At 50.4% G+C, this 18,773-nt stretch overlaps 1 protein-coding gene across 5 annotated transcripts in view; it reads right to left on the bottom strand.

Moving 5' to 3' along the window:
- Positions 1 to 208: 208 nt before the first annotated feature.
- Positions 209 to 18,773, bottom strand: part of AXIN1 (axin 1) — an 86,358-nt gene continuing 67,793 nt past the window's right edge. For 4 of the 5 annotated variants that reach the window (XM_030482431.1, XM_030482429.1, XM_030482430.1 and 1 more), the window contains 6 exons: positions 17,365 to 17,502; positions 11,372 to 11,925; positions 8,871 to 9,047; positions 7,413 to 7,658; positions 1,698 to 1,865; positions 209 to 928 (listed from right to left, as the gene is read on the bottom strand). In XM_030482431.1, the coding sequence (XP_030338291.1) occupies positions 802 to 928; positions 1,698 to 1,865; positions 7,413 to 7,658; positions 8,871 to 9,047; positions 11,372 to 11,925; positions 17,365 to 17,502 (1,410 nt within the window). In that variant the 3' untranslated portion in view covers positions 209 to 801. The remainder of the gene's footprint in view (positions 929 to 1,697; positions 1,866 to 7,412; positions 7,659 to 8,870; positions 9,048 to 11,371; positions 11,926 to 17,364; positions 17,503 to 18,773) is intronic. The other variant, XM_030482433.1, reaches the window with a different exon arrangement.

Here is an 18,773-nt window from a genome sequence, read left to right as displayed (position 1 = left end):
ACCAAGGGCCTGGCCATGGCCAGCCCCTTGTGCAACTGCAGTGAACCCTTCTCCAGGGGCACACTGGTGGAGGGATGAGCACACACAGGCTGTGGGATGCCAGCACCCAGCCTGCCGCCCCGGATCCAAGCCGGTCCTCCCAGCCCCAAGAGCTGGCACTGACCCCTCTATCCCTCAGGATTTACTCAGTCGCAAGAAAGCTCAGGAGTTAAAAAACCATCCTACCATGTGCAGCAGCTGAGCCTGCCAAGGAGGGCAGAGACCGACTCGGTCCAAGTAGCTCAATGACGTTCCAAGGTGAGCTGGGACCGCAGCCCCTCTGGATCGGGGCTGCCCCATCCACGCAAGGGGCTAGGGGAGGGTGCTGTGAAAGCGAGGAGCAGACGGAGTCTGATGGGTGGCTGTCCACTTTGGGCGAGCTCTGCAGTACCTGTATGTTTTACATTTACATAAGAGCACTGTGACATTGGAAGTATTTTCCTTTTATTACAATATATCAAAAATATGCAGCTTTAGTAAACAAGGTCATATTACACTTTCTAATGCACTGTACAATGCTACATTACACTTATATTCGGTATGGAGAGAGAGCCCAGGCTCCCACTGGCAGGTTTGAGGGGTGAAACGGTATCCACCAGCAACCTGGGGCTTGGCCAGGTCCGTGCTGGTGCAGGCTGCTGCTCTCCACGCTGGGCTCGCCTGGTGCCCATGGCAGTGGCACCACCAGCATCTGCCCCAGGCCTTCTCCTCCGGTCTCGGAGTCCTTCACAGTCCTGTCCTCGTGCTCGGCAGCCCTGGAGCCTAGTCGATCTTTTCCACCTTCCCGATGATCTTCTCTTCAAAGATAGGCAGGATGGTGTCATCCTCCCGCACCTCCTCGAAGACCACACCACAGTCAAACTCGTCACTCACTTTCTTAAAGTAATACCTGAAAAACCAGAAACATGGGGACAGAGAGGAAAAAAAACCCAGGTGAATGGTCATGGGGGCACCACGGTCCCTGGGTACAGCTCTTCCATGGCCCTGAGCGCATGGTGCATGGGGAGCAGCACTCCCAGATGTGGAGGCAACCTGGACCAACACTTCTGCCTCTGCAGAGCAGGGTGAGCAAAAAAAGGAATGGTCGGAATCCATTCAGGAGCTCCAGCTGTGAATCCAACCCATTCATGGCTCTCCCAAAAGCACTGGCTGTGGCACTCGTGCTGGTGAAGGGTTTCTAGGCAAGCTTTTCCATGGCGGCTCGTACTTGGAAGGGAGAACTCTGACAGTTACATGCCCCATGCCTGGCTGCTTCGGGACTCCTGCAGTACCCAGCCTCCTTATTCTCACTGGAAGAAACTTTGGGAGCAGCCAAACCAACTCTGGGAGTGAGAGTGTTCCCCACAGCATCACTGAGCACTGGCTGGTGCTGCTCCTCACCAGCCCAGGACCCCACAGGGCAGCTCAGCAGCTTCTGCTGAAGGTGCAAACTGCGATACAAGATGCTTTTGCTACAAACCCCAATCTCCCTTGTCTCTGTAACCTGCCTCTTAAAACAGCCAAGGCGCTTTGGCCATGCTGCCACATCCCCACCACAACATGCCCTGTGGGAGCCCTCCCCCACCATGCTCCTTCACTTTGGTGGGGGCAACATGGCATCTGCCAGGGGTTGCTGACAGTCTGTTGGCACCATACCACACTTGGGGAGCAGCCCTTACCTGTAGTTCCCTTTCTTGGTCAGCAGCTCCTTGAACTGTCCCAGTGTCACCACGCGCCCCTTGACGAGGGTGCGGTAGGGGATGGGCTCTCCGCAGAAGTAGTAGGCGACCACGATATTCTCGCATGGCTGGGACGCACCACTGCCTGGCCTCTTCTGGGGCTTCAACCTGCCGTGCACAAACACAAGAGACCTGCTGAGTATGAGCCCCCAGTGCTCAGCACCACTGCTGCGGGGTGCGCATCTGGGTACAGGGCTGCCCAGGAGAGGGGTGCAGGTCAGGTCCCACAGGAGGTGGCAGATTTGGCTGGAGGAAATGCAGTGAGGTCCCTGAGCATCCGTTGCTCCCACCACCAGCTCTCTTGGCACACAGCCGCACACTGAGGCTGGTGAAGGAGCAAAGGGCACTTGTTGGAAAGGCTGGATGGGGCCAGACTACAGCTACAAGGACGGTCCAGGTTCTAGCTTGGCCCCTTCATGCTGAAGAAACGCATCTACATGCTTTTTGCTGTGCTTCCCACAGCACTTCTGGCCTGGGGAGTCATCAGTAAGCTCCAGGCAAGACAAAGCATCCCAGGTCCATGGCAGCAGACCCAGGCCACCATCAGCATGCTCCTGGTGCGCACTGAGCACGCAGGGCTGGAAGCATGCTTGGGGATGATAACGCAAACACTGCTCAGACTGCTCAGGATTATTGCTGCCATGGCCAAAATAGCTCAGTGTGGCTTTCTGCTGACCTACATCTGCAGGGCTGTGCAGACAGTCCCGCTCCTGCTCCCCGCGCCTCCCTCCCCACGGCACCTCTCCCACAGTAGATGGAGGTTGGAGGGGATGGAGGTCCCAGTGGGGCATGCCCTGGAGGCTTCGCTGCCTGTCCCATTCGCGCAGGGTGGCAAGGCTGCTGCCATCCCAAAACCTCAGTGACTTTCAATCTCCTCTGTTCTCCCGACCCTCAGAATGTTGGTCTGGTCTCTGCTTCCAGCCCACACACTGGGGTTCTGCTACACGGTGCCATCTCTGGGCCGAAAGCACCAGCCCAGTCCTAACCCCATTTTCAGAGGCAGATGAAAGTAGCTGTAATAAAGATCAGGGTACTTTGCCCTTCTGTAGAGTCTTTCATCTGGGGTGCAGTAAATGCTGCACAAACACTGGAGCAGCCTACACAAACCGGTAACTTGGCATGTGTGGTCTCAGCCAGATGCAGCCTTCCCTTTTGACGTCACATAAAACAAATTTGGCAGCTTTAAAATATGGTTTAAAAAGCACACTCGATAAAAAGGATGATTTTGTATTTACATGGCTGGAAAGTTGCTGTAAAAACCAGGATTTGCCAAGCACATGAGGTAATTGTAGCTTTGGAAATGACTCTGACCTTAACCTTTAAACACTGGCTCATGGGCAGAGCACCTTTTTAATGGTATGCCCACATAAACACTGGCATTGCAAACCAAGACTAAGCACAATCTTTACACCTCTTTCTATAAGCATGAGAGGTCTAATGTTCAACTGAACAACTTTCCTGGTGCCTGCTCTGCCTGGGGGACCTTGGGAGAAGATGCAGCATCCCGAGAGGCAAGGGTCCACTCTTGGTGCCAGCAGAGCTCTCAGAGCCTCTCCCATCCCTGTATCAAAGCACAGGATGCCCTTTAGCTAGAAAAACATTAAGGAATTGAGTCATCCTTGGGAAAAAATAAAATAAAATGAGCCATTTAAAGGAAAAATGGGTCATAAATTCAGGCAAATTCTGTGAACCCTGCGAGCCAGAAGTTAATTGAAGGGGTTTGGAAAACCTCAAAGTCCCTAAGCTTCCCTTAAATCTTCTAGAAACAAGTCATGACTAAGAGAGAGCTGCTGTGTGCCTGGGGACGTGGGGACACAGCTTCACACCCTGCACAGGCAGCAAAGCCGGTTCCAGGGCTGCCGTTCTCCTTCGCCTGGGGAAGTGGAGAAGACACCCTTGAGCTCTGCCAAAGAAGAAGCAGAGTGGGATGGTGCCAGTGGCTGGGAGCCTCCTTCTTCCTCCTCCTCCTCCTCCTGCTGTGTAATTCATCCCTGAAAGGCTGTTTCTGAACATGCTCAGCCCAGCTCCAGTGCTCATCCCTTTCCAGAGCAGAGATGTGCCCCAAAATGATGCCTGAAATGATGCCCCAAAGCAGAAACTCTGCACTGTTTCACAGACAGCTAAAACAACCTCCACGGTTTTTGGATGTCCCTACTTTTGCCACAAATCATGGCAATCATTTGGGTCGGAAGGGACCTTACAGATCTTTCAGTTCCAACCCCCTGCCATGGGCAGGGACATCTTCCACTAGAGCAGGTTGCTCCAAGTCCTGTCCAACCTGGCCTTGAACACTGCCAGGGATGGGGCAGCCACAGCTCCTCTGGGCACCCTGTGCCAGCGCCTCACCACCCTCACAGGGAAGAACTTCTTCCCAATATCTAATCTAAATCTACCTTCTTTCAGTTTAAAGCCATTCCTGCTGTCCTGTCACTACATGTCCTTGTCAAAAGCCCCTCTCCAGCTTTCTTGTCAGCCCTTTTAGGCACTGGAAGCTGCTCTAAGGTCGCCCCAGAGCCTTCTCTTCTCCAGGCTGAACAAGCCCAGCTCTCTCAGCCTGTCTCTATAGCCAAGGTGCTCCAGCCCTCGCAGCACTTTTGTGGCCTCCTCTGGTTGGCTTTCTGGGCTGCAAGTGCACACTGCTGGGTCATGTTGAGCTTCTTGTCAATCAACAACCCCAAGCCCTCCTCAGGGCTGCTCTCAGTCCAGCCTGTGTTTATGCTTGTGATTGCCCTGAGCCAAGTGCAAGACCTTGCACTTGGCTTTGCTGAACTTCACGAGGTTTGCACGATCCCACCTCTTGAGCCTCAAGGTCCCTCTGGACCCCACCCCTTCCCTCCAGCATGCAGATGGCACCACAGAGCTTGGTGTCATTGCCAAACTTGCTGAAGGTGTACTCAATCCCACTGTCCATGTTGCCAACAAAGATGTTGAACAGCACTGGTCCCAGTACTGACCCTGAGAAACGCCACTCGCCACTGGTCATGTCTATACTTACTTAGAAATTGAGCCACTGACCACGACCCTTTGAGTACGACCATCCTGCCAATTCCTTATCCATCAAGTGGTTAATCCGTCAAATCCATGTTTCTGCAGTTCAGAAACGAGGATGTTGTGCGGGACAGTGTCAAACACTTTGGACACATCCAGGTAGATGACATCAATTGCGCCTATCCACCAGTGCTGTAACCCTTAACAGGCTGAAGCAGGGCTGATGAATACGGAATCACTGAAAATGGAATTTTCCAAGAGCTCCTCTCAGGAGGATGAGACAACACAACTGTCTCCGCTTCTGTCATCGCCAAGACATCTCCTGAGACCATGGCTTACTCAAACAGGCCACCAGACTGTCTCTGAGCCCTGCCTCATTAAAGCTTCCACCTGCACCCATCTCCTGGGTGGCAGCGGGACCCCGAAACATAGCCAGGTACCACCCCCCTGCCCCTTCTGGGATCACCTCCCATGCTGCATTTGTCACAAGCACAAAATGTTACCCATTAAGGAAACACTCATCTGACTCACTGCATCTGCATTCAGTCCTGGCTTCTGAGCTGTATAACCCAGTGGTGCTGTGACAAGGAAACTAAGTCTGTGTTACAGCACCAATCCAACCTTGCTGCCACACACAGCTGAAGCACCTAGTTCACTCCAATATTCTCCCCATTTGCTATGGAAGAGGGAGAGAAAGGCTTTTTCTGCCAGTGTGATTTATGGAAGAATATCTTTGATTCCAGGCACTGCCTGGTGCCTTCTTTATGCCCAGTAGGGCAGTGCTGGGGTGGGAGCAGGGCTGCTGGCACCTCCAGCCAGGGCAGTGGGCAGTGAGCTGGGGAAGGCCACTGCCGGTGGGGCCGGTGAGAGATGGGTAACTGCTGGCAAGCTCAGCCTGGCCGTACCAAGCTGGCACGGTGCACTCTCTTCCCACAGCCAGCTCAAGCTGGTGCCTCAAGGACACTTCTGGGCTCACCTCCACCTCTCCTGCCGCTGGCACTGTGCTTCCCCAAGGCTGCTGACAAACCTGGGACGCTGGTTCCAATTTCCCAGAGCTCTTCAAAGCTCCTGACTGAAATAAACTGTGTTTTCACATGAGCTCACCTCTCCGTTTCTCCTTTGCTCTCAAAAGAGCCATGGGGTCTATTTTCAAGCAGGCTCCTGTGCTAACCATGGCAGGAGCCTTCTAAAAAGTTGCTAGCTCAAGCTTGCTTCAGCTGGAGCACCCAATCCTGCCAAAATCCAGCAGAGAGATTTCAACATCCACAAATCTTTGGCTCCCTGGGTACTGCTGCATCCATTCTTGCTTGCTACTGGACATGGGCACATTTGCCTTTCATGAGCAATTCCCTGCTGGCGAACATGGCTCCCTGGTTTTCCACGCACGGGGCAGGTCAGGGGGTGCCTGCATCACCAGGAGGAGAGCCAGACCTCATGGAGAGGCAGTGTAAGCAGAGCAGCCCAGCACTAGAACTGCTCAGCCTGTTCTCCCACTGGTCTGCACAGTCTTTACCACAATGCTGTGGGGTTCCTACAAAAGCTACGCTTACCAGACATGCCAAATTACTATTAGAGTATTAACTGCATATGCATATAGCCCAGGTCATTGTTTCCAAAGTGTGTACCTGCATCTAAACATTTCTGGGGAAGGTGCATGAATTTAGTACAACTATAAACAACTCTACTAATAAACCTGATCCAATTACACCAACTGAAAGGCACATCTAATAAACTTGGCTTAACCTGACTTGGGAGAGCCCTCTAATTTTACCTGGCTTTCAATCAATGCTGTGACATAAATATGCAGAAGTCTGCTACATGGTCACCGCAAGCAAAAATAACTTGAGCTTGGCAATTAGAAGACCTTTTTTTAAATTACACTTGTGTTTCTAAGAGCCAGACTGCAAAGTTTCAGGTTTTCAGAAGACAGCTATAAAGCTGTGAAAGGTTTTTAATGGACAAAGTGCTTTTAGCTGTTAACAGTAATTATCTAGCACTTCCAAAATGCTTTTCATCTGAGAGCTCCGTGTGCCTTGCAAATAACGTTCCCTGAAAGATAAACACAGGAGCAGGAGAATTAGCCCTGCAACAGGCATTAAGCTGAGTCACAAAAAGATGCAGTGACTTGGATATAGCCATGCAGCGAGTCAGTGCTGCTGCAGCAGGACTACAGTGCACTGCTCTCATCCAGATGCCATGAGCAGCTTTTGCTGGAAGCCTGCAGGAGATGTAGATAAAGAGCAAATAAATATTCCTCTTCTGCACTTAAATCTGCTGCATTCTGCTAAACCCTGCTCCTGCACCAACCTTTGAAATCATCACCTGAGTGTGAATGAGCGGAGAGTCAGCAAACACTGGGGAGAGAGATCTCCAACACCATGCCCTTTCTAGACATGCTCCCTTTGCCCAGCTCCTCAACCTCTCAGCAGCCCCTGCCCCAGTCTGCCAGGAGCATTTCCAGCCTCTCCATCTACAAACCACAAACTCAGGCTCTCAAGGTGGGTTTTGGCATTTGCACCACCATGTCAGAGGACTGATGCAGATTTCTCTGACCCAGCTGGTGCTGGGAGCTGGAGACCACAGCAGAGGATGTGGACATCTCCTTCAGCTGCCACCTTCAGAGCAGTCTCCCCCTTCCTTCCCATGCACAATCAGACTCTATCATACCTTTGTTTAAGGGGGAGTTTTCCAGCTCTTTTTTCTTCCTCCTCCAACCTCCTGCGAGCTTCTTCCAGCTGGGTGAGAGGGTTTGGGGCTGGATTGGGTGGCATGGTGGGATCTTGGATGAAGGGGTGAGAAGGCTGGACGACGTTTCGGAGCTGGGCACTGACCCATGGATGCACCGCAACAGGTCGCTCAATGGAGAGGGATCGGACCATATCATGGGACAGCTGCTTCTTAGCACCAGAAGAGCTGCACACAAACACAAAGGTTTTACATGAATCAACAAGCCACTTTGCACAGGCACACAGTCACTTCTAAACAGACCTACTGCTTCTGCAGCTGGACATGGGCACCCCTGGGAAGCTCCTTACAGCATGGCTTCCAAACAAAAGGGGAGCACCATCCACCTCCAGAGAAGATTTCAGGAGAGCAAGTCCTGAGACATCAGGGTGAGCAACCCGACCCTGACACAAAGTCCACAGATCTGTTTAAGCACTCTCATCAAGTCCACAGTACATAAAAATAAAACCAGCAAAAGGCAGCTCCATTTGTGATATTCCCCCAGAAGATGCCCTCCTGTGTGCTGCCGACGTTCCCAGGCTGGGAGCCTCTCCATGACCCGCTGGTCGGCATCCAGGGAAGGGGATGTTGCAGACATGTGCTTGTCCTTCCCCAGCTCCAGCAGCAGAACTTGCTGCCTGGTTTCGCAGTGGCCTGGCACTGCCCATGGCCCTGGCACTCGGCCCCAGCTGCTGCAGTACAGCCCATCCTGGTCTCTATCATCAAGCGAAAGAAGAAACCACCAGCAGTTTCACCACTCAGCCACCAGCACAGTGGTGTCAGAGGGGACAAGACCCCAGATCCTTTTTGTCAACCCTTTGTCAACCAAAAACTGGCAAGTGCTGGTTTATGCCAGACTGACCAGACTGTGATTAAGGATCGGTGCCCATGGGAGATACGTTTGACTACAGAGAGATTCCCGACACAGCCACATCCTTGGTTCCACTCTAGGCAAGTGAGGCCATCCCAGAGGATGCTCCCAGCAAGCCAAAACGCTGGGCAACCCTGAACCGTGCAAAACTGCTTACTCAGGACCAATGGCTAAAGTGCATCAGGTCCTACGTTTCTAACAGCACCTTGCAGGAGTAACAGGTATTTACATACAGGTGAAAATACTGCATTGCCACCTTATCCATCTTGGAACCACAGAGATAATTTGTGAGATTCCCCTGGGGCTGCAATCTCCTGCCATGGCCCCAAGTTATCCTTCAGAAAAAACAGACCTAATAGCCCCTAAGCAATCCTCAGTCTCCAAAGGGTCTAAACCCTTGTGCCTGGTGGATTCATGTCTTCCCAAGATCTCCAGGTACATGGCAGAGTGCCGGACAGCCTAGACACCCATGCCTTGTGCAGGGGATGCAATACCACAGCACGAAGACCCCTTGCTCTGCCCGCCCTTACCCATGGTTTGTTTTCTTATGCCTGCTGATCTCCTTCTCTCCTTCTATGATCCACTGAAGGATCTTCTGGTTTCTCTCCACGTCTTCAGGAGATCCTGGCATCTCATAGTTGGCACCATCACTTTTCCCTGAATCGGTCTTCTTAACATTTCTTTTTGAGAGCAGACTTGCTTTCCCACTGCAAGAACAAAGCTTGAGACATTAGCGCTTTGCCTAAGCCAAACCACTGCAGACTGTGGCAGAGGATGGACACGTCTATCTCCAGACATATTCAGCCCTGTCAGGGTCTGGTGCTCCTGCAGTGCAGATGTGGCCCTGGCTTCCTTCCACAGCCCCCTGGCTCTACCATAGCTCAAAAACCAACTGTGCTGCAGTTGAGCCCAAGAGCCAGACTGGCTAGACCTAGGCACAACAGGCTTTTCCATCCAGCCATCTTGAGGAAAGGGAGCTTCTCCTCTGGCCAGAAAAGCCATAGCAACATGGCAAGATCTCCTGCCACAAGAAGGGTTGTCTTAAACCTCTAGCTATTTCCTCAGAGCAGGAGGTTCATCCTGGTGCTGCAATCTGTCATTGCCTCTCCACGCCAAACCACTGCTTCAAACCTGGACCCTTCCCATCACCCCCCAGGTTCACCGATACCCCAAACTGCTGATTTGCCATGCCCAGCATTTGCTTCTCACCCTGATTTGAATCAAGGCTTCTCAACATGGTGGAAGATCACATCCTAGCAGGGTGGGCTGCCTTCCGTGGGCTCTCATGCACTGGGAAGCCCAGCCACCCCAAACACTGTAGCCAGACGGATGCCAGGCAGTTGCCAACACTTTGGCTATGCTTATGGCTGCAGCAAAGCCTCCTAAAGAAACCCCACCATGTGCCCAGCTGAGCTGCCCCATGTTCACGAGGCCACATGGAATTCATTCATGCTGGCCTGTCCTTGTCACAGCCTGTAATTTTATGGGACCCCCACTACCCTAATCATCCACCTGCTTTACTCCAGAGGACTTCCCTACCACTGTTTCTTGCACGCTCACTAACACACATAGGAAAAATAATCTTAACACCACAGAGGAGTTGCAGGTTCTCAGATAGCTTTGCTGATTTTTTGGAGAAAAGCCTGGAGAGGGGTTGCTGAAGATCTACAAAGGCAGGACGAATTGACAACTCCTTCTCTCTTCTCACCACTCGAGGACTAGTGGGTATCAAATGAAATTCTCCAGCAGCAGGTTCAGTGCAAACAAAAAAACCCGCTTTTTCTGCAGGTTGTAATCAACCACAGACACAGCTGTGGGGGGCTGAAGGGCAGCAGCTCGGCTGGGTTCAACAAGGAGCCAGATGAGCCACTGCAAGAGACTGCTGGCTGCCAAACAAGACCAAACTTTGCTGCAACCTCTTGTCTTGTGAAGTTCTTAACCTGGGGACTGTCATGAACTGGGAGTTTGTGCCAGAGGAAGGACAGCTCTGAATGTGACCTCTTATAATCCCCTTAAATACATGCTATAGTTGATGTAGGATGGGCTTTGGGTTGACCCAGCATGGCCATGCTCATGCTCTGTTGAAACAACCTTTTCCCCATAGAAACAGGGCAGATTTAAATGCTTCTGCCTCCCTGGAGCTTGGGCTGCCTCTGCGCTCTGCCTCCCTCCTGCCACCCTGGGAAGTTGGTGCCACCTATCTTCACGAGATATCCCACCCCTGGTACGCTGCAAAGCAACACCCCAAACCCACAGCCTTGGGGAACCGGCCCAGCTCTCCCCTGGGGCTGCTCCATCACCATCCCTTATCGCAGGCAGCCCACTCTCACCTTTGCAGTCATCCAGTAACAGGACTAGCAGAACCTGCCATGGTGGAGAAGGAGCTTCGCCCTTTCTCCTCAGCATGGAAGGGATGGAGAAATTCAAGTGGCCAAGGAAAGATGGGCAAAAGCCCATAGGCAGTAAGATGTCTTTTCTGGGTAGAGGGTCCCCTACCCCAGAGAGCATGCCCTTGGGACAGGATGCCATGGCAGCACTGCAGCGTCCATCACTTTGTTAGGAAGAGAAAGGAGCCTTTCTGGTGAATGGCTTAGGACCTGCAACAAGGAGGGCTTTTTTGTCCTCTCATAACACCTTAGGAGACTGGTCTGTCACCCAGACTCCGAGACACAGCCCTATACTTAGAAACTCCTGATGGGAAGTAGACCAGCATCTGTAATTTCTAAGCACTTCCACTGCTTTAAGGAGCAGAAAACCTACTTTACAACCAAGACCATTAAAAATCTTGGCTGGAGGATGTCTTTCAGCACCAGATCAGAGAGATGAAAAGTGGTCTATAAGGGTTATTGGGGGCACACCCATTTCTGAAGGGGAAGAGCAGTAGAAGACCCTCAAACTGTGTCCCAGCATAGGCTTTCACAAGAACATGTGGTTCAGCTACTGTTTCACTGACATGCTACATCCCATCTATGAAAGAGCTTCCTGGAGAAGCCACAGCTCTGGGACTCCCAGTGGGTGTTGCTTGACTCACCTGTAGCCTAAAGAGTCCATGGGGACAGGGGCCATGCCCAAGTTTTCAGTGTAGTTTCGTGACTTTGTTGCATAGTTATGTGAATCTACATTCCAAGCAAAGCTGTTTTGCACTCGCTGCGTGGCCTCGGCCTCGATCTGCTCTTTTGGTTTCATCATGCTGTGGTGATGGATGTGGTGGTAGACGTGTTTATGGTGGTATAAGTTAGCTGCATCCAGTTTCATTCCTGATTTTGTTGCGTGCTTGCCATGCCCTGGAGGAATTGTTCCTAGTGTCCCTGACAGCTTTCCTAAGTGGCCACTTTCTGGAGACCGTGGCTTAGGAGAGTGGCGTCCAGGCCCCGGAGACTGGCAGCCTGGTGTTTTCATCACACGCTGTACATGTTCATCAAGGATGCTTTCTGGGTTTTCTTCGTGAGCATCTCTCATCTGCATCCCAGCGCAGCCCATCTCAGAGTAACGAGGAGCAAAATGATGAAAGGCTTGGGCGGAAGGCATCTTGTGGCTAATGACTGAGGGACCAGAAGAGATATCTGCATCCTCACCTTCTTCTTCCTGCAAGAAACATGAGAACAATCAGAGAACGACAGCAGGGTGGTGAAAGGGTCCTCAGTCCCACCTCCCACCCGCAGCAGGACTGCAGCCAACCCTTGGGTCAGGCCTGGCTTAGTCCGACCAGATTGTGAAAACCTTTGAGACGGAGATCCACCAGCCCTCTGGAGACCTGTCCCAGACAGCAAGGAACTTCCCAATGCTCAACCCAAGCCTATGCAGTCTTGCTGCCACCGAGCAGAGCTGCTCATGTCTGTGTACCTGCTTTCTGAGCCACCATTAGCAAGGGTCTCCATGCATTACCTAAACAGACTGAGGCAACCTCTGACAGGCAGCCCACACACCACAAGCAGGGTTTACAGATGCAGCTTTCTGACAAGATTAACAACTCAATCAGATGTATGATTGGGCAGAGCTTACTAAAAAGCTCCTACGTCCCTTGAAGGTGGTTCTGTAACAACCATCAGCGGAAACACAACTTAACTGCACTGCACCTGTGTTTCCTACGAGCCTTTGGTAAGGCACTGCCTCAAAGCCCATCAGATAAAGCCCAAAGCTACAGGATATGTGGCAAAACAGTTCTCAAGTCAGGTGAGATCAGGGGAGTTTGTCACTCAAACGGCTATTTCACAAGGTAAAGCCAACAGTGGGCTTGTAACAGAAGGGAACAACTGAAGGTCGACAGCAGCATGAATGGTTTTGAAAATCAAACATTGATTTCTCCCAGGCCTGCTACAGGCTGGAGTGAAACACTTCATGTAGATAAAGAAACAGGTTGGAACTAACTGCTTGTTCTGGTAGTTCACAGGACACACTATTAGCAACTTGTCAGTCCTTGCCAGGAAGAACAATACTCCTCCATGCTGACAGCCACAGTTTTGATGCTGACAAACTACTTCATGCTCCAACATAAACTCAGATATTTATGAGGTTTCTTTATTGGAAGTCAGGATTCCTATTTTTTTTAATTACATAAGCAGGATTCCAGCGAGTCCTTTAATCCTGCTCTCTTTTCCTCCTTTGGCATGTAAAGAAATCGCTTGCAGCACAGGGTATCTCTGTCCTGCCAGATAAATGCATCTGCTAGAAAACAGTGACTCCCATCAGCTTTGCCTGTCAGATGATGTCATCATCCATCACTTGCTAACCAGCTTCAAAGTTTCAGCTGCCAACCACACAGAAAGAAAGCAAATAACAGACTTCCTCCCAGTGTCACACCTGGGGGTTCAAACCTGAAGCAGGGACAATGTCAAGCTTTGAAAATGCCAAAGGCATGGGCACTGCAAGCCTGGGGGTGTGACATGATGCCCACGTCTGGAGGGGACACACCACTTTCTAACAAATTGCTTTGAAGAATTTCAGAGGCACCTTTCATCTACAGCCACAACACTGCAGCTACCAACTGCTGTCCCTGGGAACCTAGCTCAGGGACAAGAAAAGATGAAGCATGTGCTGACTAAATCCCTGCCACCGGGGCAGGCATTTATGAGCAGTTTTTGATAACCTGATAAGCTCAGCACTTGGTAGGCTTTTAGGGCTGGTACTTTGTGGAAAATTCTTAGGTTTAAACACCAACTAATGTGCAGGGCAAGATGTGACCCATGTGCAGATCCGTGAGGAACAGCAGTGCATCCTTTCTGCTCAGAGCCCAGAGCTCCGGCAGAGCCGTCACAGCGGAGCAGAGGAGCATGAGTGTGACAACCTGGAATGATCCAGCCAAATGGGTGCCTGGGATTTGGGAAATCCTCTGGCTCTCTGGAACTCCATTTTGCCAATAACTGAGACCCAGTACTTTGCTTTGCTCCAAGACTGAGGTTAGGGTGGGTTAACAGAAGGACAGCGATGCGTTGGCTCTCTCTGTTTGCCTTGGCTCAGCTCGTCTGTGTCACTGAACAGGAGAACTGGACCCCAAGCATGTCCTCAGGCAGAAGCAAGTGCTGCTGGGGTGTGTGGTGTACAGGCAGGCCTGGGGAAGCTGGCTTCCCACCCCCTAGCACTGGTCTCAGCCCTGCAGCAGGTAAGAAAGCCCCAACGGTGAGAAAACAGTAGCTAGTGAAGATGTCCCTGCTGATTGCAGGGGGGTGGAATACATGACCTTTGAAAGTCCCTTCCAACCCAAACTATCTTATGATTCTATGAATTGGGGTGCCTATCCCAAGCTGCTCTCTCTCCCTGAGCAGGGCAAAGGGTCGAGTCAAGGCTGCAGGTACTAGTTCTGCTGAATCTTTTCACCAAAAAACTAACAAGGTCAGGGCAACCCAGGCTGGGATTGTAACGCAGGACAGCAGAGTCAAGCTTTGGCTCAGCCACACGCACTGGTGCACTGCAAGGAGCTCCTTGCTCATGTTACCCGATGGTGGTCTGTGCCTGGCAATGCAGTAGCAGCCTTCCCTCCCTCCCTGACCTGCCTGTACCCAGCTGTACATGACTGCCACTAAGCCTGCATCCCTCTGTGCACCAAGCACAGGCAGAAGAAAGGGAAAACACCAAGCATAGGCAGAAGAAAGGGAAAACAAGACAACAAGACCAAGAGACAAGACAAGAGGCAATAACTGCAGCATTTTACATCAAAGAAACCTGTGGGCCTGGGGAGCCCCCCTCCACGGGCTCAGCTTCCCTGGACACAGGGTGGCATGGGCTCTGGAGCTATGCTTCAGCATCTCGCTGCCGTGAGCTGGGCAAAGCTAGGCAGCAGCACAGCCTCTCGCAGGCGGGGAGGCCTCAGTGCCATAACCACTAGATGGTGCTTTGTTGACACAGTATTGTCAGAAACCTCTTCCTTCAGCTCCCAAAGGCAGCGGCAGAGACGCAGGCTTCAACTTTGCTGACTGCTGAGCTATTTTTACTCTCCAGCAAGGCTGGGGGTGTCCTTCCCCTTGAATTAGAAGGAGAGACCTGCACTGATGAGCTACGGCCAAGCAATACCTTGCTGCAAACCTCCTCCTCTGCCTTCTCCCAGTCCCACCTATCAGGCTGCTGCTGGTGGTTAGGGCAAAACAGCTCACCTAACCACGAGTGCGCTTTCGACCATCATGCAAATGATTTCCCTCTCTAGTTAGGCCATGTTTTATATCCAAGCAGCGAGAGTCTCAGCGGTGGCTTTGCTTCTCCTGGCTTATTTTCAATTCACCCAGGTCAGACAAAGACAGAATGATCTGTATGATACGATACTTATCAGTATGATACGATGCTGATGCGGCTTCCATGTGCGGATACGAGACTGAGGTGGCTCAAAAAGTAATAAGGGAACACGTATACCCTCTAATCCTCTCCTACACTGCTCAGAATAATTAATGAATTCAGAATTTGGTGGGTTTTTTTTGAAAATCAGAAATTTTTTTTTTTTTTCTTCCCAGTAAAAGGCATTTGGCTTTAAATCAGATGCCTCTGCTCCATGTTGCTGCATGATGTGGCTTTGAAAGGGAACCTGCAGGCAGCTCAGCATGGAAGAGAAAAGTTATTCTTTCCTAGGTTTTGCAAAATATTTTCAGCTTCTCTGCTAAGCTGACAACTGGCCAGTGTGACCAACACTGGTGGTTCTCCCTGCGCTGCTGTGCAGTGAGCCATGCAGACCCGGTAAGAGGTTACCCTGTAGTCCTGGTGTTCAGGTCATAGAAAAAAGCTCTGTGATCTACCAGAATTCAAGCTCTCCTCTTGCTGATACCAGCAGCTCCTGCACCTCAAGTGCTGACCTAAAAAAGCTACAATTGCTTACTCTGAGTTTTTCCTGAATGGCTAATGCCAGATGCCAGCCAGTCAATGAAATACATTCTGGAGACAGCAAGGAGGTTTAATATATAGCATTAGTGGGAGTTCTGGGCTTAAAAATAGATTAAGTCACACAAAAATGTGTTTCAACAGACTTAAATTTATTCTCTGGCACAGAGGTATTTGCTGATTTTATGGTATTGCTACTGGCAGCTTCTTCAAGGAGGAAGAGCGCTGTGATAATGTAGTCTGGTACAGGTGGCAGATGCAACTGAGCCGTGGGAAGAGGAGGAAGAGTGCTCTAGGATTGTGTTAGCAGAAAATGCTGCCGTTACATTGGCTTCATCTAGAAAGCAATAGGTACCAGGCAGAGAAATTCCAGAAGTACAGGAATCTAACAGGAATCTAATCTAATCTCACTGGCTTTTTCTGGCTGGATGCTGGATGCAGAGGTGTCAGAAGCCTGCTGGACAGTGCTTGGGGCTGGAAGGAACCTTACCAATCCTTCTGCCTTCCTCACTTCTCCGCATTTGAAATGCAGATGTGATTTAACATGAATACTTAAAACCTACAGCTTTTTCCTGTTTAAAGACCTGCTAGATGAACATTTAAAAATATTCTAATGAGGCTGCAGGGTCTGCCCTAGAGCCTCAGCCTCTCTGAAAGCACAGAGCTAGCCAAAACAGGCACCAACACCTCTGCTTTAAGGCAGAGCTGTGGGTTACTAAGCACAGAGCCTTTGCCTCAGGGCCATAGCAGCTATTAACTGCAGAGACCCACAATTATTTCACACAGGGTTGTAGCTATACTGACATTGGTGATGTTCAGCAACACTGTGGTGTCCTCTGAACACTCTCCTGTATCCCCAGCACAAAATGTACAGGTACCAATGATATGCATCACCTCAGAAGACATGGTGTGAATAGTGCTGAAGAGTGTCTCACACAGGTAGTACTAGATAACCAATACCTCATTCTCTCCTTTTCGAAACTTGCTGTGGAGCTAAAGACCTTCTACACTTCCCTTGGTTCATCTACCGAGTCCTCGAGCTCTGAAGGGCCCCAGTGGTATCAGGGCTCACAGCACATGGTGCTGGGTTGGGTTTCCCCAGCCACCCATGTGCCCAGGAGAGGATTTGTGGATGCTACACCTGATCAGTTCCAAATTTTCTAGGGATGTGCTAGGCACTGATGGTCAGAATCCTTGCCTGATAGCAGACACAAACATGTTCCATCAGCTAGGCACTGATGGGCAGAAACGGCCTGATAGCAGACACAAACATCTCCAAGCATAACATCATCCGCCATCTGGTTACTACTTGTGGGGAAAACAGGGATCACAGAAAACCCCACAGGGGAAGGCAAACCCTTGTTACATAGTCACATGGAAGGGATTGCTCACAAAGTCAGGAGAGCAAGGGTGCCAAAAAGACAACTGAGAGCATCCACAACCCCTAACTGGTGGCGGAAGTGGGTACTGCTGTGCCATAGCTGGTATCTAACAGCAGGGAGGGAGTGCTGGAGCTAACAGAGCTCTGCATGTATAGGAAAACAGCACTGTGGAAGCTCCTGGGGCAACGGGATCCTCCAGGAGTCTCCGTGCAAGTGACGACCATGGCTGTTGGAGCAGAGAAGTGATTACTCCAGTTGCTTCCACAGCAGTTGAAAGCTCCCTGCGGTGTACAGTACACAGACAGACTCCCAGGCTGGTAGAGGGGGCAAGGAGTTTACTAACCGCTCGAACGCGTTTAAGGCGCTCCTCTAGCTTCTCCTCTGCTTCACGTTCCTTTTGTACTTCCTCCAAACGATTGATCAGTTCTGCAGCAAACTTCTCTGGTTCAACATGGATATCCTTTGGCATTCGGTATGTACGCTGGAGGGAAAACACACCGGGGTTAGCAAAAGATGCATGGAAAACCACACGTTTGCTTTGGAGGCTTCGATAACTGGAAATGCCAGTCGTTCTGGTGGGGAGTTGAGGGAGGGCAGGCAGAGGTACAGCCTAGGACCAGGGGACTGGAAGCTGAGACATCACCACAAGCTGGCACCAGCTCCACACACCACCCCATGTAAGGGAAAGATTCCCTGGAGCCACAGTTCAACAAGCTCTTTTGGCATCAAGCTCCACTTTGGGATGGATGTGCTTGCTTTCCTCCCAGAGTACACAGGGTCAACAGGAATATCCTGGTCTCAAAGGGTGGGAAAAGGACATACAGAGAAAACTCTCAAAAATCATGCTTATAGTAGTGATGTTTTGACTTTGATAGAAGGAGGACTCTTACATACACTTATCTAGCTTACCCCAGGTGGATCAGCATATGCTGGTCTATCTGCAGATCTAGCCCACAGCCACAGAAAGAAGTGGAAATCCTGTCACCTCCAAGACATCTTACTTCCCTCCATCTTCTGCTCCAACCCAGTCCAGCCACAAAAAGCCGTGATTCCCACAAAGCATCCTCTCTTACTTGAAGATCCTGCAGGATTACATCTTAGCTCTTCAGAGCCATGCAACTAGCAATCCCCTGCTTGCTTTATCAATACAGTGACCCTACAAGCACAAATACCTTTTTTCTGCTTGCTCTGGGTGAACAAATGAATATTTATGGAAGTCCAAGGGCATTCTTGGTTCCTAATGCTGAGTTACTTTGTCCTTAAATTCCTGAGCTCTGTGTTAAGAAGTTTGTATACTGAAGTATGAAGCTATCAGTTGCTGTTTTTTCCCCCCTCATTTTTATTCCTTCTGCATTATTTTGTTAAAATAGTAGAAAAAATGACAACAGCAGAGATTAAAATTTAATTTGGAGAAAAAATATATAGAGAATTCAACAGTATAAAAACCTGCATTCAAATATTTCGATACCAACATGAGAGAAATACACACTCTATAGGACCAGAGATAAAATTAAATGTGAAGATGTGAGATAATTCATAGCAAAAGAACAAATGCAGCACCAGAGGCAGACATCGAGCTTGAAATCTTTAAAGGAGGATGAGAGACCATCTGAATTTATCCCAGATCAGCCAAAAGATCAATGTGGAAGACTAAAATAAACCTGACAAAAAGTATGCAAATCACATTGGGTTTTCTCTCTCTGTCAGCTCCCGAGTGGAAGGCAAGGGAAGAAAAATAGAGGCACTGAGAAG

Source organism: Strigops habroptila, chromosome 4, assembly GCF_004027225.2.
Source record: "Strigops habroptila isolate Jane chromosome 4, bStrHab1.2.pri, whole genome shotgun sequence".
Taxonomy (NCBI): Eukaryota; Metazoa; Chordata; class Aves; order Psittaciformes; family Psittacidae; genus Strigops; species Strigops habroptila.
The sequence above is the reverse complement of the archived record's forward strand: the minus strand, read 5'-3'. Positions and strand labels throughout refer to the sequence as shown.